Source organism: Anas acuta, chromosome 2 (genome assembly GCF_963932015.1).
Source record: "Anas acuta chromosome 2, bAnaAcu1.1, whole genome shotgun sequence".
Classification (NCBI taxonomy): Eukaryota; Metazoa; Chordata; class Aves; order Anseriformes; family Anatidae; genus Anas; species Anas acuta.
In genome coordinates this window covers 42582545-42605414 of record NC_088980.1, presented here as the reverse complement: position 1 = coordinate 42605414, position 22870 = coordinate 42582545, and the positions used below count along the sequence as shown (strand labels likewise).

The following is a 22870-nucleotide window of genomic DNA, read 5'->3' as shown; positions in this document are numbered from 1 at the left end:
CCATATTTTTTGGTCTCTGCTTGTGGGGAGCATCCAGCATAGCAGGGTCCTGATTCATGATGCTACATGAATACAGAGAAACAGTAACAATAATATTCGTCACTGGATCAGAGCAAAACAGGCTATGTATTCAGATAATATTTACTTACTACATCAAAGGACTTTATCAGGCATGAATATACCAGTGGGTGATGGTGAGGAGGGCTCAGGAAAAATTAACTTAATTTTTCATTGGTACTGGCCAGTACTGCTGCATGAGCCACTCTCATCTACATCCCACGGTTTCCTTTTGATTTATCTGTCCAGTTTATTACCTAAGAATGGCAATTAAAAAGAGGTACTCATAGCCCATCGGTAAGTAAACAAGGCCTACAGCAGAATTATCCTCTAGCAAAAAAAGACTAAAAATATGATCAGCACAGTATGACAAAACAGTAGCAGCCTTTTCTGTGGGCCCTCATTTAGAAATTTCAGAGAACTGAGAGAAACCAGGGTGAGTACTTGACTGCTGGTGGGGCCATGCCAACAGTACAACTAGCACAGCATCCTCAAAGCACAAAGCAGCAATAGCAGCAACTCCAAAGTCCACACAGCTGAAGACAGAAGTATGGAGACCCTGGCACCCCTCACATTACCCCAGTGTAGGGGAGAAGATATTAATAAAAGGGGATAGCACCAAAGAGAAGTACACACTGAAGGGGATGCCAAGGCTCCCTCCCCTCGCTGTGCTTGGTGGCCCTTATAACGCTGCACAGAAGTGGAGGCCGAGCTGATGCTCTCCCAGCAGCTTGTGGTCTACAGGGTTGAGTAAATACTTACTCATTAGACTGTCATCAGCATGACTCAGCCCCAAGGAGGGAGGGAGCGAATCCTTCCTCAAGGATGAAAAAGCACTCAGTCAGTGCAGCATCCTCCACGTCTGTATATACAAGAGGAAGGTTTCCATTGCTCAATCACTTTTTCTGGTGGCTAAATGTTTCAGCAATTACCTATACTTGCTAAGGACCGCATCAAACCCTCTTGCAATCTTCTCTTCTTGGAATCTCTTTTGGGTTCGTGGTCTGCCTGCTGGGTTTGTTTTCCTGTCTCTTCCCATCTCCCTCCCAAGTACATGGGGAAAAAATAGTAATAATCACTGATATTTCATTCCATATCTTGCTGTACAGCAAAACAAATGCAAAACAAGAGCCCTTGCAAATAATCAGTCAATCAATAAATAAATATAAAGGGAAGGAAAAAGAAACAAAAGAAAAAGAGAAGGAATGTGCAGTCTTAATTTTAATATGTGGAAGATGTACCATTCCATAAAGTGATTTTAGGCCCCTCTCAAAAAACAGGTGCAATGAGGCATAATAGATAGAAGACTTCTGTTACCCCTTTACTCTGCTTTCCTGGATGGAGATAAACTTACTTCAATAGGGACAGCTGTTGGAGGCACAGGAGTGTACTGGGGAATGTAGGTCCCTTGCATAGGTGCAGCAGCAGTCATGTACTAGAATAAATAAATTGAAGGCAAATTAACATTAGAAAACCACAATCAAGCTGAAAAAAAAAAAAAGAAAAGAAAAAAAAAAAAAAACACATTAGAAGCATGACGCTCTTTCAATTTTCTGTAGAGAGTTTGTTCGTTAATGTATAGTCTATTATTTCCTTAATTAAGGATTTTAGTGAATGGTAGGAATTACCTTCTAGCTATTAAAAATCAGTCTCAAACTTCAATGTCAGGTCACATTTGAATACAGGCGATAGTAAACATATTGCTGATAGATTCAGATTGTATTTTATTTTTTCACATGCTTTTTGAAACGGAGAGACTCCTATTTGTACTTTTAAATAAAACAGTAAAGAGACATGGTAACAGCCCGTATATATATATATATGTAGTGTTTACAGATACAGAAACAATCTAAACAGTATTTTGGAATCTTATTTATCTTATCTTAATGACACCTACAAAACATGAAGCACAAAATTTGACAGTTTTATTCCTGTCTAAATTTAACCATATCATTAAGAACATTTCAGTTTACAGGGAGTGGAGGGGTGATCCAAGCCAGGAAAAATAAAGGAAGAGGAAGACATGTCTGGGAGCCTTTTGTACATAGAAGCCTTAACTAAATTCTTAAGAATCATTTTTAATATCCATGGATCTTTTCTATGCATTTTGAAGCTTCTCCCAATTATTATTACAGAAACACTTGCTATTAGCTTTTCCAAAATACTTTGTCTCCCAAGTACTACAAGATAGTCCTTTTTTGTCCTTTTTTTTTTTTTTTTTTTAATTTATGAGCATATGTGAATTTTGCCATTGATATGGAACTAATCTCTTTATATACAGCAATTCTATAAAAGCTCTTGAACTGAATGCAACAGATTTTTCAAGGCTTCAAATAAAGTATCAATATTAAGATGTCAGATCCGGATGTACTTTTCTTTCTACAATCCAGTCCTAACTGCATGTCTTCACTGACAAGAATCTCAGAATGTGCCCAATCCCACAACTGACTGTATGACACTTCCACTACATGTTATCTTCAAAGACACGCTGAAGATCTGAATCAGCCCAGAATGTATTTGATGAATTTTAAAATGCGTTAAATATAGATTTGCTTCCTGGCAGAGCTAGGAAGTGCTTGCAAGATTTTATTCTGCTGTTTATAGTAAAATTTACATTTAAAGCACTCTCTCACCTCAGTTCTAAACTAACTGGATGGTTTGATATGCCTGTCACAAACATGCATTACAAAATTGCAGAGTGGGGTACAGACTGGAGAAAGGCCTGAGGGAATGAGAACGTCATGTTTGAGAATCCAAGAGCTAAATTCTGAAGTAAGAATCATTTACTTTTCATTCAAGTAATGAAAAAGTAAAGTAAAAGAAAAAAAAAGTTATTTCAATGAAATTGTTTTCTATAGAACAAATAATCAATAAGAAACATAGGTGACAGAAGTTACACTTGTAATAGGAGCAGAATGTTGTGTTGAAAATCATTACAATATTTGTGAATACAAATCCACAGCATTTTCTTTCTCATAAGACAAAGAGAGACAGGAGCATCTCCCGTGTAACAGGCCATGATTTTCTGCAGCTCCTTTCTCTTCTCCTTCAGAAATAGAACTGAATTCAGTATTTTTTTATGAATGCTAACCCACCAAAGACATTAGGCCAACTATCCCTATTGTACTCAGTACAGTTGGACTATTCTCCTGCCTTAAGGATTAGGAACTAATGAGAATGCTACAGCGGGGTGTTCCAGAGCAGCTTCCGCTCCATTCATTCTGCTTTGTAGGGTTGCCATCACATGCATGTATGTTGGGGTGACATCCACTGTGTGGCATTGTTCTAAACACGTCAATATTTAACCTGAAGCTCTCACTCTCAGTTTTGCAATGACCCATAGGGACTTTAAATACCTACCCAGGCTAGTTTCACTCAAATGTATAAATATTTTAATTACCAGTGTTAATTTAAAACTAAAGTGGCCTTATTTAGCTTAGACTTCCTCAGAGTTCTTCCCTGAACCCAAAAGATAACTGCTGAGACTCATAAGGTGCAGTTGTCTTCCATCAGTTGTCTTTCCATCCTCTTACCTTACACACAACCACATATGAGCTCTAATACAAAGACATCAAATTATTCAACTGCCTTTTAATTTAGACCACTCCATTTTTTGCAAAACCTTTTGGCATTGAGTTCTGTAGCACAACTGAAACTGGGAATCACTTGGTGTTTTTGCTGGCAAGCACTGCTCTTGGTGGTAGTGCAAGAGCATGGATTGCCCCAGTTGTGCCAGACTCCATGAAGAACTCCAAAAACGTGACTTCTTCCCTGTATATAACGTATTCTGCTCATATAAATGCCCACTGTAACGGTGGTTCAACCTTTTGGTTAAATTGCTTGGGGCCCTAAAACAATGTTAAAAACAGTTAAAAAGAAAAATAATCTGTGAGCAAAATTAGTTGCAACAATGGCATAAATGAAATAATTCTACCCAGCTGGGGAGCTAAGCTCCACCACAACTGCTCTCTCACTCCCCATCCTTGACGGGAAAGGGGAGAGAAAATACAATGAAAAGGGCTCAAGGGTTGAGATAAACACAAGGAAATCACTCAACAATTATTGTTACGGGCAAAACAGACTCAGCATAAGGAGATTAATAGAACGTATTACCTATTACTAACAAGCTAGAGCAGTGGGAAACAAACAAACAAAAACAAACTAAAGACGCCTTCTCCCCACCTACCCTCCTCCACCTTCTCCCCCCAAGTGGCACAGGGGAATGGGGGCTGCAGTCAGTCCCTAACACTTTGCCTCTGCCGCTCCTTTTGCCAGTCTCTTCCCCTGCTCCACATGGGGACCCAAGGGATGTTGCCCTTGTCGAACTGATCCTGTGGGGGCTTCCCACAGGCAGCAGCTCTTCAAGAACTGCTCCCACATGGCTCCATACCACAGGGTACATTGCCCAGGAGCAAACTGCTCCAGCATGGGTCCCCCACGGGTGGGTGGCAGCTCCCCCCAGACCCCTGCTCCTGCATGGGCTCCTCTCCGCGGGCTGCAGCTCTGGCCTGGGGCCTGCTCCTGTGGGGGCTCTCCATGGGCCGCAGCCTCCTCCAGGCCACATCTACCTGCTCAGGACCACACATGATGAAGATTCTCCTTGATGGGCATCCCTTAATTAAGGGTCTCTGTTGTGATGGGGCTCCATGGTGAGCACAGGTCCTTTACTCATGCATATAATCTGCATATAGCTTCCCACCTATCTCAAGAAATTATTGTAACTTGTAAGTAGGCAAATGGAAAAAATAGACTTCTCCGTCATAACATTACTGAGATTTATCTTCTCCATAAACCACACACGAGTTCTTTGTCCCTATATACATCTGAAAGGGAGGCAGCACGTCTCACATGATTGGCTTAAGAGCACCCAGTTAATTCCACTAAATATTAGTATTGTAAACACTGAAATAAGAGAATCTGAAAAATCCAAGCCCATTCTTTCTTTGTCATATTCTTCCATCAGGATTAAAGATTATTGAGCTAGAAAGTGATCGGTCATTCAACAAAGTATTCAGAAAGCAGAAGAAAGCATTGTTCATTCTTCTTCAACTGTACAGGCTTTGTGGGTCTAAAAGTAGAAGCTGTTTATTTATGACAGTAAAATGAATAATGACTCTATGCACAGGTGACAGATCTGGAGGGTATCAGAGAGCTTGTTTGGCACTCTGATACTTTAAAAGCTGGTAATTTCTATATCGGGGAAAAAAAAAAAGGAAAAAAAAAAGAGACATTGCTGATGGTACCTGTTCTCTTAATTTCTTTGTACTCTAGGATAAGGACTAATGGTTTAAAACTATAAAAAGGTAGATTTAGATTGATAATATGTAGAAATTCTTTACTATGAGAGCATTGAGGCACTGGGACAGGCTGCCCAGAGAAGCTGTGAATGCCCCATCCCTAGAGGTGTTCAAGGCCAGGCTGGATGGGGCTTTGGGTAACCTGGTCTGGTGGGAGATGTCCCTGCCCATGGCAGGGGAGTTGAAATGGGATGATCTTTAAGGTCCCTTTCAATCCAGTCCAAACCATTCTGTGATTCTGTGATTCTATTAGTTTCTTCATGCAACAAAGTCCGGGTTCTCAGCACTGAAGATGCGCAGTAGTATAATATAATGCACACTTCACAATGCCTGTCTGCTTAATTCAGGCTGCACTCATCAGAGCAGCAGTTTACCCTACATGCTACATTAGCAATTCTGTTCACACCTTGTTCTAATGGGATTTTTGTCTTTAACTTTTCGAAACTGCTTAAGCATGTGAAAAAATATATAAGGTGGAAAATGAGGGAGTAGTGATACACACACATCTGCTCTCCTTTTAGAGTCCCTGAATGACTACAAAGAGTTAATCAAAAGGAGGTAGGTAACAAATAAGGAGGGGTGAGGGACAAAATGAAACTGTGGGAAGGATCATGATTAATTCAGAGGGCAACATCAGTTCTTACAGATCTGCAAACAGTGGGGTATCGCAGCCTGGCTCCAGCAAGACTCCTTGAGCCTGCAGTAAACACTAAGCCCATAAAGGCAGCAGGCACTGAGAAGAAAAAAACAGGAGGAAAGCAGCTGCCTGCACAGCAAGGGAGCACATTGAGGGAGGACAATGTGTTTCTCCCATCACAGGTGGAGTTGAGTGACCTGGGAGTAAGGTGCAGACAACGTCCAGTTATTTGTTTGCCCTAGTCAGCCTTTCTTGGGCACAAGTTAATGCAGAGTCAGGCAAGCGCCTAGCAGGTGAGATGCACTGCAGACACCTCTTATTCCAGTCATTAGATGCTGAGCTTCAGCTGAGACAGTGCCTGAAAGACAGAGTGCCTCTTGCAAGACTCCATTTATACCACCAGCAGACTTTGACCACACACTATTTAAATTCTGAAGGTTATCATTAACAGAAACCATACGAAACCACCCTAAAGTACAATTCTATTTTTAAGCCTAGTTGCCTGTGAAATAACACAGCTGTGATTACAGGAAGGCCACTGGTTGTATGTTAATTCTCTCGGCCACTCTGAGCATTAGGAGATTTTACAGAGTGACAGCAGTTGATAACCTGACCAACAACGAATTTGTTGCTCGGTAGATAGAAAATCAGAATTTACAAAATAAGATATTAGCATTTAAGTTTGCAGTAGATTCAGAAACCCTGAGCACTAAGGATTAGTAGGTTTATTAAGGACAAGGAAGAAGGAGCTTTTATAAAATTAGTGTGAAAATGCTGCTTTGTTTTGCTTTTATTTTTATAAAAATGTCTACCTGTTGCAAGAATCAAAGATTGCTTTCCCAATTTCATCGACCCACACGACCCCGAGAAGGCACAGAGCCTTTTCAGCCAAGGACAGAGCCAAACCGCAGAATCCCTGCACCAGCATATGCTGTTAAGCATTGTACCACATCAGCCTGCTGAAGGAAGATTAAATGGGTCTTCTTATGTGACAAAATGCTAACCCATGTATCTTAAATGAGCAGAGATTCCAGAGTCTGGTCTTCAGTGACTTTGTGTGGTTCCATATCGCTGCATGAGCCACAGTACAGTGACAATGACTTAGCTTTTTAGGATTCTCAGAATTAATGCCAGGGTTTATTTGTGTGTATGTGTTGTGTTTTTTTTTTTTAAACCATCTGAGAAGTCTAGACACTGCATCACTAACAGAATTATGTGAAAACATTTGCATTGCTGGAAAACTGAAGGAAATGAGCCTGTTGGCTGGATTTATTTTTATCACCTCTTATTTTCTTATGAAGGAAACCTGCCTTCCCACTTTCAAATCTCTTTCCCTGCAAAGAAAAACTGCATCTCTCATTGACCCTTGTGAAATGGTCATAACTTTAATGAAACACAGAATAAAACTGCACTTTTTTTTTGTCCTTGGTTCCACCTTCTCATTTGAAAATACCCTGTTCTCCACCAGAAAAGAACATTGTCTTGCTGCGTCCTCTTATCCCATAGTCCGGCATGGAGATGCAGGAACTCAGGAAGAGAAAAGGACCATCTAGTTCATCAGCACCACTGGTGGTTCAATGAAATACAATAACCAGCAGTCACGTTTTTACTTTAAACTTCAAATATCTTTTACTACCCAGAAGCATTCTCATCTTCCAGCTCAATCCTGTAATTATTCTATGGCTGTTATTAATCTTAGTTTTTCCCAATTAATGAACACGAGAATAAAAGCTATGGAGTTTTTGCATATATTACAATATTTTTGCTAATAATTATCTGCCTGGCCTAAAATCTAATGCTGTTTTACCACACAATTACCAAAGCCCTATCAAGTATAGCACTGTCATTCAACAGAATCCCATCACTGGGCCACTGCACTCATTGTTCAGGCAGAGAATAGAAATCTTTACAAGATTTAACCTTCCTTCCCTGCTGCTCAGTAATACAAATGTATTTAGGAACACCGGCTATCACTTCCCTTTCAACCTTCCTAATGAGATGTTACCTAATTCTCCGAGCAAGTTAAATGAAGGTAGAGAGAATAATAACTTCAAGAACTATATTTACTAACTAATCTCCTTTTCTCTTCAGGAGTTCTAAGTATCCTTCACAAATCCCTACCTTTGGAAATCAGAGTAATACAAAGGTATTGAAGAAACGGTGCAGAAGAACGAAACCCCCCACAGTTAACAGGTCTTTATTTCTGAATTCAGGTCTGCTACTAAAATAGAGTGATCAGGACTAATCAGATAAAGACTATTTAGAGTAAACAAATGTGAGAACAGTCAGATCACCGCATACAGCTGTGCACTAGCATACAAAAGCCTGTGTTGGTAAAATCTGTAGTTAATGTAAACAGCAATCCAGGAATGTCTACAGAAACAGATAAACCAAAAACTGGCACATTCGTCTTAAGCAGGCTTTAGAGCCCGAAGTCTGCTATTACAAAGGAACCTAGTGAAAGTCTCAAATTGCTTTCAGGTATCTTACCAGTGTATGAAAAGGCAGAAAATGGAAGAAAACCCATTAGGCTGTGAAAATTAAGTTCCCATTTTGACTGTATCTTTCACTAAAGGCAAGTTTCTTTCAGGAACACTTCTTTACAGCAAGTTTTCGCATTGTGTTTATCAGTCTGTACACAGCTATGAAACTCAACCTCAAACTGCCAATGATCCTGGTAGTCCATGTCAGTGCACCTAGCCCCATGATATTTTCACTCTTGCCTTCCTTGTGACAAAACCTCTACTGTAGGCAGAGATCTAAGGAGGCTGTACAGAACTGTAGACTGAGTCTCCATATGTGACAGCGCGTATGAATAGCTTCAAGATGTGAAAACTACTTTTTTTGCATAATTCTTAGTATCTCATGGGTCTGATGGATACATTTGCAAGAGAGCAAGAATACTCCTATGATTAAAAAAGCAAAGACCAAGACTCTGATGTTCAGAGTTTCAGTTCTTGATTCTTCAGTTCTTTCAGTTCTTATTCATTTCTCTATAAAAGGGGCATTTTTTTTATCTTTTTCTAATACACTCTATGAACTTGTTGTATCAATATACACTATGAGATCTCTGGGGCAAGTTTTTGAGCATGGGTTAGTGCACGATTTATTAGACTGTCTTGACTGAAGCACCCTATATAAAAACAGGGTACAGTGACTATATCTTAACAAACGAGTGTAATGTATCAGTCATGGCCAGCCAGGGTCAGTAATCACAGAGATTCTGTCACAGTTATATTTTTTTTCAGATTCTGTATACTGAGGAATAAAGGTTAGATGCAGTAGAATTATATCAGTTTCTTCTAACATAAAAATTCCCCGGGCACCCTTTTGGTTGGAAATTCTTATGAATTTCCATCTGAATACAATTTCTTCAATTAATCCTTGATGAATGGCTGCTAGTAAGAAGCAGGAAGCCTGATCTGTACATTACATTTTCACAATAAGTAAATAAATAACTGTGTCAGTGGAACTCTCAACACATGAGCATGTTAAACTATTATTAATAACAGGTCCATTTATATGAACAAATAATTGCTTTGTAGAGGTAAACGTGTCTTCCAGAGGCTATTACATCGTCATGAATTTGAAGAGTCTAAAAAGAAGCAGGCTAGTTGTCTGCAAACATCCATACAGTACGCATGAATCTTTTATTAAAACAACACGACAACCACTTAGGCTTGTTAAATAACAGTTGCTCATCAATCACATACACCTTCCATTTGCTCTTTCAGAAGAGACTTAAGAGTAGGCCAACTGTCCAAAAATGAAACAGATGGAAGCAAGGACAATTACAAGCTTAAAAATAATCAAAACAAACAAGCAAAACCAGCACACCACATAAAGGCACAAGAAGTCACCTGAATATTAGTAGTTCTAATTATCCTGGGAACAGGAGGAATTTCATCACCTCCTGCATGAAAAAGCAGTCACGCCTGACAGAAATATATTAGCAAAAATGTATTAGCAAAATACATTAGTTTGATGGCATTACGGCATCAAACTACACCATTCTTAAAAGCAGCTGAAACAAGCTATTGCTTTGTCTGTAGAAGATCCCTAGAATTCAAATATATATATATATATATATAAAACGTAAAAGAAAAAAGAAATTATCTCAAAGCTTCATAACAAACAGCTGTCCACAAGCACACTGTATCTAGAGATGGGGAAGACCTTAGCAATTCAGTGATCACAAAATACCTTCCAGATATAGCCTGTGTTTCCTTTTGGTGCTAACAGTGGCAGTAGGGATACCTTAAAAGCTGGCCTTCCTGTATTTATGCTGGACGTGCAAGGGTTAGGCAGGGGGAAATGCAATCCCTTTGGGAAATGCTGGGCCCTTATGCCCAAGCATGCAAGCAGAATCATCCTGCTGCCAGGTGTGTGTAGCTGAATGTCCTGCAAAACATGCACCTGGGGCTTCCAGGCTGCTAAATGTGGCATTGGGATGGTTGAACATGGAGTCTGCAAGCCCCCAGAGCCCAGTTCTACCTTGTCTTGGGTGAAGCTCTGAAATATCTTTGTCTCCTCCTGCACACCTGGGAACCGGCAGTCCTCACGCATGCTTTGAGCTGGTACCCTGCTTTTCTTGCAGGATAATCCCACAATGTCACCTGCCCAAAGCAACATTTCTGGTGTTTTCCAACTTGTCGGTCGCATGGCTCCCAGGACTGATTGCTTCCTCAGTAAGCAAACCTGTAAGCGACTCATTAGGAGATCTGGAAACCTGCCCAAAGCATTGGACATGGTGGGGCTGCTCTGGAACACAAAATCCTGGGAGCTCTTTGCAGCTGCTGCCTGAAAGCTGACATGGAGCAAGGCAGCAACCAAGAGGGATGTTTATACCAGTTGGCAGCTGTCAGGATCTTGCAGAGTATATTTTGTGTTGGAAACACCGTGAGCTATTGTTTCCAAAAATTAATTTTTGTTTGGAATTTCTGGTTCATGGGAGAATCTTTCTGTTTTGAGTTTTTAAAAGATGATTCAGAACGAAAGCAAATTTTGTAAGATGAATTTCCCACAAACTGGAAATCATGAATGTTGCTCAGCTAGCTCCTCTTCTGTCTGTTACTTGTTCGTATGTGGTCAGGGCAGGAAAAAGAGAATATTAACCTTTAATGCCCGATAGCAACTTCAATACATCTAAAGTACTATATTTTAAAGTAACGCAGTACAAAACATTGTTTCTCATTAGCATACGAATAGGTCTGTTAAAATCTTTACATGCATTACATGATCATTAGCTCTGCTTAGATGGCAGGGCTGTGGAAGGTGGCTATAGCGTTTTTGTGAGGGCTTCTTTTTTCTCGCCCTCCGCAAAATCCTTAAATTATGTTGGGATAAAGGTCCCCTTAAAATTAATGTCAATGCCCTACAGATGGAGCGTGACTGAGTTAGAATATTGCAGAGCCTGTCCTTAAGCCGGTTAATCAGCTGTGGGAGGATCTCTGAAACATCAGAGCGCATCAGCTCCAGGGCTGCATAACCAAAGCAGAAACCTTGCCTTTTATTAGGGTGCTGGCTAAGGGGGCTGAACTATATGGCCATGTCATGAGCTTGTCTACAATTTAATGAGTCGCTTACAGTGTTGAACTCCTGAACTGATTTTGTGGTAAAAACACAGAAGCTCTCTCACTTTGTCATTGCTTCATCCAAGGGGAGGAGGAGGGAGAAAAATACTGAAAAGTAAAATAAAAGAAAAAGAACAAAATGGAAAATGAAAGAAGGGGAAAAAATGCCTGATACTTCAAAGAGCAGTCATCCTTCCTTGCCTTAACCTTTCCTTTTTTGTCGTCTAAGCAGTTTCCCCGCTTAAATTCCCTAAAGATGTCCCTTTAGAATATCGCTCATTTTGAGTACTGCATGTCTTTCACACTATTTCCATGCACTATTTTCTTTACCTTGTGCTGAGATACTTTATTTTGTTGGGAGAATGTGATCAGCACAGCTGATGAACCATAAGTGAAGCAATCAAGAATACTAGCTGAATGCTTCAGCTCGGATTCCCACTTTGTACAGGAGAGCAACTTAAGACCTAGGAAACCTGAGTTGTTTTTGTTTTTTAAGAAAAAGCGAGCACCCTTTCAACATAAGGCATTATCTAAAATACAGCTTTATGGGTGTTCTTAGCGCCCTTTTTTTCCCTCGAATCACATTAGCAATGCTTGAAGGGGCCAGTAAAACAGATGTGCTTCAGTGCTGGCAAAATTGCAGCATTCCAAGGCTGTTCTTTGAATTCCTTCAGTTCTGACTTTCCAAAGAAGACCGTGTCAGCTCACATACATTCAAATTCTGTGCAATTACCAATCTGTACAGACCTGTGCTTAAACACCTCCTTAGAATTCTGGATAACATAAGCACAAATACTAGGGTATGAATTTACATAGTTTTTTTCTTTGGGCAAATAAAGTCCAGGCCAAGTGAAAAGCAATCCATTTCAGTGGAAAACAAACAAACAAAAAAAACACCTCTTTTCCTCACTCTTGGTGTACTGATTGTAAACAGTTTCAAGCAGGGCTTAAAAAAAAAAAAAGAGCAAAAAAAAAAAAAAAAAGCATAGTATTTAGTATTCTCAGGAAAATGGCTGGTAGACAAGTAAGCCATTATGGTTGTTCTTGTTCTTATTTCACAGAATGTGAAAAATTCAAAGCAAAGCAAAACATAACAAAATCTCCCCAACTTCCTTCCCCCCCCTCAAATTCTGATAAGAGATGGAATATGAGAAAGATAATCCATGGAGGGAATCAACATTGGGGAAGACATAAATACAAGTACAAACACCCATATTTCCTCTTTATGAATGCCCTTTATATGACAGAGCTGTCCAAACAGCACTTAAGGAGTAACAGCAAAATGCCTGACAGGCAGGTGTGATAAGTTATGGCTCAAAACGTTCGCTTGCCAGGCATAAAGGGTGACTTTTTTTTTTTTTTAATTCTTCTGAAAATCCTTTAAGGTAAACTCACTCCATGTCCGCTGGCATGCAGCCATTTTTCTATAAGCTCATATTACAATGCTGTATTTCTAATGGATTGGGTATGGTGCTTTTCCATTTTGCTAATGAGAAAAGCTAAAGGCCATTACTTGTTCTGATTAAGATCCCGAGGGAAGAAATGTGATGTGTATATTACCAGGCCATACGTAAAGGAAGTATGTGGCATTTCTAATCAATCAGATGAACAGTAGACAGAAGAAGTCTTATCCTAGGACAGCAGAGGAAGAAGATATAGGGGGGAAAGAAACCATAGAAAGTGTCTTTAAAAGGTGACTTACAGGAATCAGTTATAATGATATTAGTATGATCAATGACTCCAGCTATGATCTGGGAAGGATGTAATTACCAAAATGAAAACTTTCAAATGGGAAGCCTGATCAAGGGCAGAGGTACTGTCATATTTCTCAGAGCGTTGTCAGCTCCCATCCAGGCAATGCATTACTGTGTCCCTCACGAGTGTGACAATGCTGCCTGGTTGAGCTGTGCTTCCATGGGGTGGCAGCAGACTGAGGGAGAAAGGGAGGTGGTTCTCAGACCTTGCACTCAGCTCAAAACCATGTTGAAGTCTTGGCCAAAGGGCAAATTCAAGATAAGGAAAGGCAAGGCTGGGAAAAGGGAAAATGGAAAAGAGAAAAGTCTCAGTCACAACTGGCTTTACAGATTATTTTTTTTTTTTTTAACCTAGGTGAAATACAAAGTTTAGAGACATTTTTCCATTCCTTTGCAAATGGCTGCATAGTTACAGCTTGAAAATGCTACACGATACATACTCCAAATGGCAAATGAAATGAATAGATGGGTGTTCTAAGAGAGGACAAGATCCTTCAAATGTGTCATAACACACAGTTAGAGCTCCAGACATTATTTGTAATAAATTAATTTCATTGAATATCATAAATCATTGCTCAATATTAAAACTGACAAAAATTTTAACATACTACATCCTCCCAAGTGGAATGTGATGTGACAGGTGAATGAAGTATTACTGTCAATGATGGGAAAACTATAACAAATGATAAGGACAACAGAGAGACGAGACGGTCTCTTGTACTCTCCCGAATTGCTATTAGGACACCTGGCTTTCCTCTATGCTTCTTCGCAGACACTTGGGAATGCTTCAAATAGATCCACCTGGCAACAGAAGAAAAGGTAGTAACACTACTTTAACAGAATAGTCACAAGCAACACCGGGACTGAGAATCTGAAAAACAACTCTCACCCTTCCTTGCATCAGGAGGCAATGCTGAGAGACTCCCTTAAATGTCATCAGTGACGAGGCACGGATGCTACACACAGTCATGGAAAAAAATAAGCATCACAGGTGAGAAAGCCCATCTATGGCTATCAAACCAAAATCCAACAACCTCTAGCATTTGTTAAAGGCATATATTTAAAACATTTGACGTGGGTCCTAACAGGAGTTATCAGTGAACTTTTCTGATCTCTCTGCTCCATCCATGTGGAAAGGAACAAGTGCTGCACAACTGCACCTCAGCCTGTACATGCAAGCAAGCAGGATGGGTGAAAACAGCCTGCCTGCCCTCTTCTAAAAGCTACAGAGCATTTAGAGAATTGTTCTCCCCAAGAGGTCCTGGTAGTATCTATTTCTAGACTAGGTTGTCTTTTCAGGTTCTTTGATACACTACTGACTTTGGAACACGGCCTGACATCCATGACAGCCTGGACAACTTCATTTTGCATCACCTCTCGTGGATCTGCAAAACCTTCCCTTTCTGTTTTCCTTCTACTCAAATTAAAAAAAAAAAAAAAAAAAAAGAAAAAAAGAGAGAGAGAAAAAAAAGATATGAAGTGATGAAGTGCTGTGCAAATATTTGCAATGGAGAAAGTCCTAACTGCATGGCAGATTTTCTGTTCCAATAATATGACAAAGATGACGAAGTGGCCATTTTTCTATCAAATAAATTTATACCAGCACCTTTAAAACCATAGGACTTTGCATGATTTACTTTACATAGAAGGATCACTGCTGACATATAAGGGTTACACTGAGCTCCCAAGCCTCACTTTAAAATATATATTAGCATTGTTAACATTTAGAAAGTGCAAAATTGGCTATTCATGAAGCTGTAGAAGGGCATTTGCAGATTCCTCTCACTTAGTGGCTGATTTCAGGGGCAATGAATTTAATCCCAGGATGGGGATGGGTGAGTAGAGGGGATTCAGTGAGCCTGCCCAGTGGTAATAGCCCCCAATGGCCTTGAAGGAATTGTCACTGTGAACTGAAACAGCATCTGCTTAACTGTTATCCTAGCCTCAGGACTGGAACTTTTTGCTTGTTGTGACGGATCATGAGAAAGACTACACAGAGCGTGAAGATGAAAACAGAGCGAGATTAAAGCCATAAAATACAACCACCAAGACACAGCTGTCCATACTGTGACTGAAGTCAAGGAAATAAAAATGTCAAAATATATTTGACATTCATGATGCATTTTGGCACAGGAATTTAGAACATTCGGTTGACAGCAAATTTTTAGTTTATGATCTTTTCCATTATTATTATAGGGGATTTCCTGATACTGTCAGTTAACGAGTCAAATCTCAAATGAGATTATTTGGTAAGAATCAAATGAATTTCAATGCTAGGCACACTGAAGAGGTAGGAAGTAAAACCAAAGCTAACCAAAATTGGTAGAATGTATGCTTTTCTTAACGAGAAAAAGGTGCCAGTTAGTTCAGCTGCCATAACCAGAACAGCTTAGAGTAGTCCATCATGATGAGAATCTGGACTTTACCTTGAACTCCCTGTCTGCATTAGCAATGCCACTGAGCCATCCAAGAGACGTTTGGCCGAAATCTGGACACTATGTGCAGATGGGGTTAAAGTGGTTCCATAGGAACTCCACAGCTACACGAGCTGAACTGGTTACAAAAGAAGTCCTTCAAACTAACAGCCAGTGTTGCAATTTCTTCATTTGCAAAAGGCCTAACTGTCCGCAAAACTCTCGGTGGAATAATTACAGGCCAGAGGCACTAATCCTTCACACTTCTGGGCCAGACTTGTAACTGCAATCATATATTACCACTCCTTGGAATACATATCCAAGAATGTATGCAAGAACATAAAAATCCTAATATTAAAAATAAGCTCAAGACAATGTCATGATACATAAGCCATATTCTTCCTTTTGGAAAACGTGAAAATGGAAGGCTGGTCATGACATTTGTATGAAAATTAATGACAAGAAAAGGTGGATTTATAAGCCTTGAAATGTATCACTCTTTTCTTTGTCTTCTGTTGCAGTTAATTACTCTAAACTTTTCCATCAATCATTTCTCATTTCCAACTCTTTTACATTCAGTTTGAAACAAAGGACAGAAATTTTGGGAAGGTCAGTGGTCTTCTGATCTCCATAGTTCAGGCACAAGCTATGCAAATAAAGGAAGGAAACCTCCTTTTTACACCAATATCCATACAGGGAGTGGAATTTGTTTCTATTATATTTGTTTCTATTCCCTGTGCCCTGTAACACATCAAGGAAATTTGAAGTTGTTGCCAATTGCATTGTTTTCTAGTTATTAATAAACTCAGTGAATATGCAATATGACTAATCTTCTAGAAAGTATAAATGAAAAAAGATACTCCTTTTCTTATATCAAAGTAGAACACCTCCATTAAAATAAAATAAATCAAATTATGGGCAACTTGGCAAAGCAGCCATTTATTAGCAAAAACCTTATTACTTTTTTTTTTTTTTTTTTTTTAGAAAAGTCTGTTATCTTTAAAGGAAATCAGCCCAACTAATAGCTAGTCAGGAGCAACTGCAACTATTCAGCAGAATAGTTTTTACTATAAAATTGGGCTACTAAATTTTTGAGCACCAATTTGGACTCCATGGCTAGACCAGACAATAACATCTGTGGGAGTGGCATCATAGCCAAATACTCAATTTAGCTCGTTATTACATTTTTATCACTCTAATTAGCACTGTCAAAAATGGTCATTGAAGTAAGACCAAATACATTCATTTTTGAGCCCAGTGCAGGTGTTTTAGGTGGGAAGGGTTGGTAGCAGAGCAGAATCATGGTAAACAATGTGAGAGCAGAGGAATAGTTAGGTGCTTTAGTGGCTGAGACAAAAAAAAAAAGCGGTTGTAAAATCAGTTGGGGAATCATAACATATCTGGCCTATTCTGCAAACCCTGCACACAGCATTGGTTGGCAGGCAAGAAAACACAGGATGAAATTTTTGCATCAGTGAAATCAGTTTACTTCTTAGAAATATTATACTCGTTTGAGGGAAATCCTCAAGAGAAACACGTTCAGCATAGGAAAACGGGGAACTGAGACGGGCCAACGCTCAGTAAGTTGGACATTTACAAACTAGGCTCTCAGGAAACTGGCTGTTGCAATATAAAACCTGCGCAAATTAAAAAGGCAAAATTGGGTGCACACAGGTGTGCCTATCACATTCAAAAGCCTTAATGAATCCCAGAGGATAGAGCAGTCCTCTGTGGGACTGGAAAAGGATTGTGCCTCTTTGAGATACGACTGCTCCCCTGGACCCATCCCAACATGGTGCAGCTCTCATCTGCCACACAGTAGAAATCTGCCGTGCTCAACAGTTCATTTACCTTGCTAGAAAAACAACTCAATTCAGCAAACTCCCAAATTCACTCGATGCAGCTGCTCTCAAACCCCTTGTTACAGTTTAATGAAATGTGCTGACTGAGCTGTTTCATAGTAAATATTAGTTATAGCAGAGCTCGCCTCCCAAATTGAGTCTTTTAGGAGCAAGAGGATTCTGCAGTGCCGTAGCACTGACACAGAATCGCCCATAACTCACAAATAATAAAATACCATCTGAGGGCATAGAGGTTATTGCCATCAGCAGCTCCCTATGGAATTGTAAATCATTTGAACAAAGCTTACCCTTTTTTGAGAACTTCAGGCTATATATACAGGACACCAGTGTCTTACACAGTGTATGAAGACTGTACCTTTAGCTCCTTCATTTAACCTTGCTTCACAAATGAATGAACCCTGTACAGGCTGCTCTTTCCGGATGAAAATAAGAAAGATACCTCGAAACACTGGCAATTTGTCTTAGAGGAAGTTTAAACCTTTGGGCTATCAGCTTGCCAACCACCTGATAAGTCATGTGGATTAACTGTAAAATGCGCTGTGCACTGAAGTTCAATGGGATACACTGCAGGAAAAGCCAGTGAAATTCAATGGGACGTTATTTTTGTGAGCATCTGCAGATCCAGGCCTTTGCCCAACAGACAGGTTATGTTATTTATGCCACTGCCATTAAAATATAAAAAGCACTGAAAATCATTCAAATTAAACCCACTTTCAACTCCACTGTATGGAATGGCATTGTGTCACCTTCAGAAACACTGCAGCACTCCTAATCTAGTGTTTCCGTGAAGTCTTAGTGCTCCTGGAAGTGAAACTTTCCTTACGAAAACAAAACAAAACAAAACAAAAAAAAAAAACACTGAGAATGTAATACAAAGGTTGCTGCTCAAGTGTTTTATTTTATTTTTTTATTAAGTGAATAGTGTGAATGGTTACTTGCAGCATGTTTACTTCTCTACTGTGCAAACTTCAGACATTGAAAATAAAATGATATTTTGATGCACAGCTCATGTCTGAGTCTTGGTACATGTATCATACTAAATAAATATTTTCTGAAGTTTTCAAAACTTCCTGAATTCTTCACACTTAAATGAATAAAAATAAGAGTTATGTTATTCTCATTACTTTGAACTGAAATGACGATGTTTCATTGCAAAGATAAACAGAGGTTAGAGATAAAAATGTCTGTTGGGCCACTGCTTTTTGTATCAGCCCCTGAAAATCCCACCAGTACGCTTTAAGGTGTCTGTCACAGATGAATTCTAGATGTCCCAAATGATGACCTCTGTCAAATTCATTTCAATGGCTAGCCCTTGATATATCACAAATTTCTTCAAGATATTTAAGTTACATTTTCTCAATTTTACTTTCAGCTCCATATTTATATTGTTAGTGTCATTCAAACCATCTCCTTCCCATATATGCCCTTCACATACCTACCTGTGCTGTGTTGTATGCTACTGTTGCCTATCACCTTCATGCCCTTTTTTTTTCTTTCTAGAGTTTACAGTGTCTGTGATTGATGTTGCTATAATTCAAGTACCTCATCTCAGACAGAACTGGTATTATATGAAGGACTGCAACAGTGCTAAGCAAACGGTAGTCACTCTTCCATGTAATTTGTCATGTTGCTCTTTCTAGTTGAGGATGTAACCCCTTCAAGGATTCAGGACTTGCAGTTGTTCTTACAGCTCAATTGTCATGTACCTGGACTTTGCAGAGACACGATCACAGGAGTGTTTCCCAGCTCTTGGCAGAGCAGAACTGTGGAAGCACCACCTCTGGGAGACACTTCTTGCCTTTCATATTATCACACTTTAGCAGAACAAACCTCACCTCTCTAAGATCTTCAAACTCTTCTTGGACTACAGAGGCCCCATAGGATTTTCTTGCACTACTGATAAATTGGATTTACCACTTCTCTGGAAAGTCATATTCATCGTTTCTGCCAGACTCACATGAGTCTACTTTAAACACGGACAAGGAAACAAAAAGAATTTTCATCCTAATAAGGCAAAGAGTTATGTCCTTGATTACAAAACTGAAAACATGTTTACAAAAGAGAAACACATCAAGAAAATACAGATGACAGACCTGACACTTAGAGTACTTTTGTTTTCCACCTTTTGTTGCGTTTGTCAGTTGCAGGTGTGGCAGGATGTTACAAACCTAGAATTATTGTCATTTTTTTTTAACCTATTATTTGTTCTTCTTTCCTACTTTCCTTTTTGCTAATGAAGAGCCTCTTTCAGCTAAATATTATCCAAATCACTAAAACCAAATCAAATTTCACTAAACAAACCTTCTCTCATCCAGACCTCCCATATTATTTGTGGTATAAATGCAATTTCACATGAACATACATCGTTTATACACTTTCATTTTCATTTTAACATTTAAAGCATTTAGGAAGTGACCTACTAGGAGCTACCAAAATGATTTCACATTTTTGATTCAGCCTGAGAAGACATATGAACAGGTTTTGGGAGTATGACTAAAGGTGAATCTTCTGGTGATATGCTGCATACCACCCCCTTGTAACACCAGATACCATAGGTTTTATGCCTTTCAGTTTCTATTTACTATTGCAGAATAAGAAAATTCACTTTATACACAGTGCATGGCTATCACTAAATAACAAACTGCTTTGGAAGAGGCAGCTTTGAGCTACGTAATCATTGCCCTCTCAAAGTATCACCAGGTGGCACTTGTGGAAATCACAGAAGAGAAAGCAATTGCCATGCATAAGAAACAGTGGTGAAACCAGCCTCTAAATATTCTAGTTCACAGACATGAAGTCGTCTGCAAATTAATTCTATGAATTGCATTTGTCTGATGACGAAAATGAAGTAATATTAGTTATGGCCCTTTTGGTTGATACTTCTTGCTTTGCTGTTTCACCACTGCTCCTTTGTTTTAACTTTTATCACCCCAATCAGGGAGCTGGGATCCTTCTCCGAAAGGGAATCTGGGCTAACATTGTTTTGAGCAAGCAGACGACACCCCACAGAGAGGCGAGGAGTCCTCAGCAAAAGCACTTGTTCATTTGTGGAAACTTTATGTGGAGGTAAAATTTAACAGAACACAACCTACTAAACCACTAGGCTCATAGGAAGTGCTGCTTGAACAGAAAATGGAATTCGCTGCATCTGTGCTTATTCCACTTCTGCATTTTCCTTCTCTGCATGTGGCATCACAGGTAGGCACACTTGCATATAATGGCAAACACAAAGCCACTACTGACAAATGGTGGGAAAATAAAGCAGTGCTCAGAAGAGAAGTAGGAACACTAGAGAAAAAGCATTTAATAAACTCTACTTATTGAAAAATACCATCTGAGCACAACTATGGTCAAATGCTGACTGTGGAATCCATGCTGAGACAGCTGCTTAGGAAGACGTGAGGGCTGATGGGCTCAGTTCTCAAAGGGGCCTGGACAAGCTTCAGAAGTCATCTTACATGAACCTAAATGAGGTTCAGCAAGTCCAAGTGCAAGGTGCTGCACCTGGGCCAGGGCAATCCCAGACATGAGGACAGACTGGGAGAAGAACTCACTGAGAGCAGCTCTGTGGTGAAGGACTTCAGGGTTCTGGTGGATGAAAAGCTTGACATGAGCCAGCAGTGCATGCTTTTAGTCCCAAATGCCAACTGCGTCCTGGGTTGCATCAACAGAGGACTGGAGGAGTAGGGCAAGGTAGGGGATTGTCCCCCTCTGCTCTGTCCTTGTGAGGCCTCAACTGGGGTGCTGCATGCAGGTGTGGGGCCCCCAACACAAGAAGGATGTGGGTAAGATGGACTGAGTCCAGAGGAAGGCCATGAAGATGATCAGAGGGCTGGAACACCTCTTCTAAGAAAACAGACTGTGGGACCTGGGGATGTACAGCCTGGAGAAGAGAGGGCTCCAGGGAGACCTCATTGAGGCTTTCCAATACTTAAAGGACGATTATTGAAAAGATAGAGAGCAATTTTCTCTTCAGGCAGATAGTGATAGGACATGGGGTAACGGTTTTAAACTAACAGAGGTGACAGATGTTAGGAGGAAAATTGTTATTCAGAGGATGGTGAGGTTGCCCAGAGAAGTTGTGGACGCTCCATCTCTGGAGGTGTTCAAGGTCAGGCTGGATAAGTCCCTGAGCAACCTGACGTAGTGGGAAGCGTCCCTGTCCATGGCAGGGAGGTTGGAACTGGGTGATCTTTAAGGTCCCTTCCAACCCAAGCCATTCTGTGATTCTATGTATCAGGCAAATGGAGACTGCCTTTAAAGATGGAGGGGGAGGAGGGGGGAGAAGGAGGTATTGTTTTTTATAAACCTCAACAATGCTTTTGTTGTTCTCTCCTTCCCAATAATTCCCAGAATAATTCCTTCTTAAATGAATCTCCTGCCACAGATTGCTCAACTGTGTTAATCGCTTGCACTTGACCTAGACCTTGGCTGAGTAAATGGTCAGGGATTCAGTTCAAGCAGTTTGAACTATGCTAACTGCAGTTGCAATGGGTTCAGTCCAATATTTTCCACACAGTCAATAAGTAAAATAAAAGAGCTTCAAGATTAACACCTGATAATGTGAAAGGCACAAGACTGCAAAGAAACTTTCCCCCCGTAACTCCCTGGGGACCCTGCGACAGACGGTTAGAATAACAGACAGTGCTTTTTGTAACAAGGCTCTGAACATCAAGGGAATGCGATGGTGTTTCAGCTCCATGTAGCTGCAGTACGTGCAAATAGAATTGCAGATTAAAACCAAACCAAAACAAAAAACCCACACAAGCCTATCTAACAAAGCAGTTATTCTGCTGAGGCCTTTAGGTGACATTTTAAACCACTGGTGACCGTGGAGTATCCAAAGGAAATAGGAGATAAAAAACTTATAACAAGCTTGTTGTTCCATTGAAGGGTTCTGGAGATATCATCAAGCTCCACTGGCAACAAAAAGAACTAACAAAATGAAAGATAAGACTGATGTACTAGCATAACAAGCCTGTTATTCCACTGAGAGATTTCTGTTGATACTATAGACCAGGAAAGCTGAGTTACCGTGCTTTGCAGTTTCAGCAGAATCCCACATTGCATCACTGCAGTTCTTCTACCTGAACTGTATTTTTTAATACAGAAGTATCCAGAAAAAAAAAATAAACATTTTTTTTATTGTTGATGATATTTAAGAAGTGCAATGAAGAGCCCATTTTATAAGTTGCCTATTATATTTCTAAATTAGAAACTGAAAACTTAGTGAACTGTCTGCAAGTGTAAAGAACAATTAGGCAGCAGAGTTGAGC

At 39.9% G+C, this 22870-nt stretch overlaps 1 protein-coding gene across 13 annotated transcripts in view; it reads right to left on the bottom strand.

Annotated features, from left to right (window-relative positions):
- The window catches only part of RBMS3 (RNA binding motif single stranded interacting protein 3), a 697130-nt gene that overhangs the window by 11171 nt on the left and 663089 nt on the right, over positions 1-22870 (bottom strand). For 11 of the 13 annotated variants that reach the window (XM_068674436.1, XM_068674437.1, XM_068674435.1 and 8 more), the window contains one exon: positions 1412-1492. In XM_068674436.1, the coding sequence (XP_068530537.1) occupies positions 1412-1492 (81 nt within the window). Of the gene's footprint in view, positions 1-1411; positions 1493-9618; positions 14120-14207; positions 14275-22870 lie in introns of those variants that run through there. The other 2 variants (XM_068674446.1, XM_068674444.1) reach the window with 2 other exon arrangements.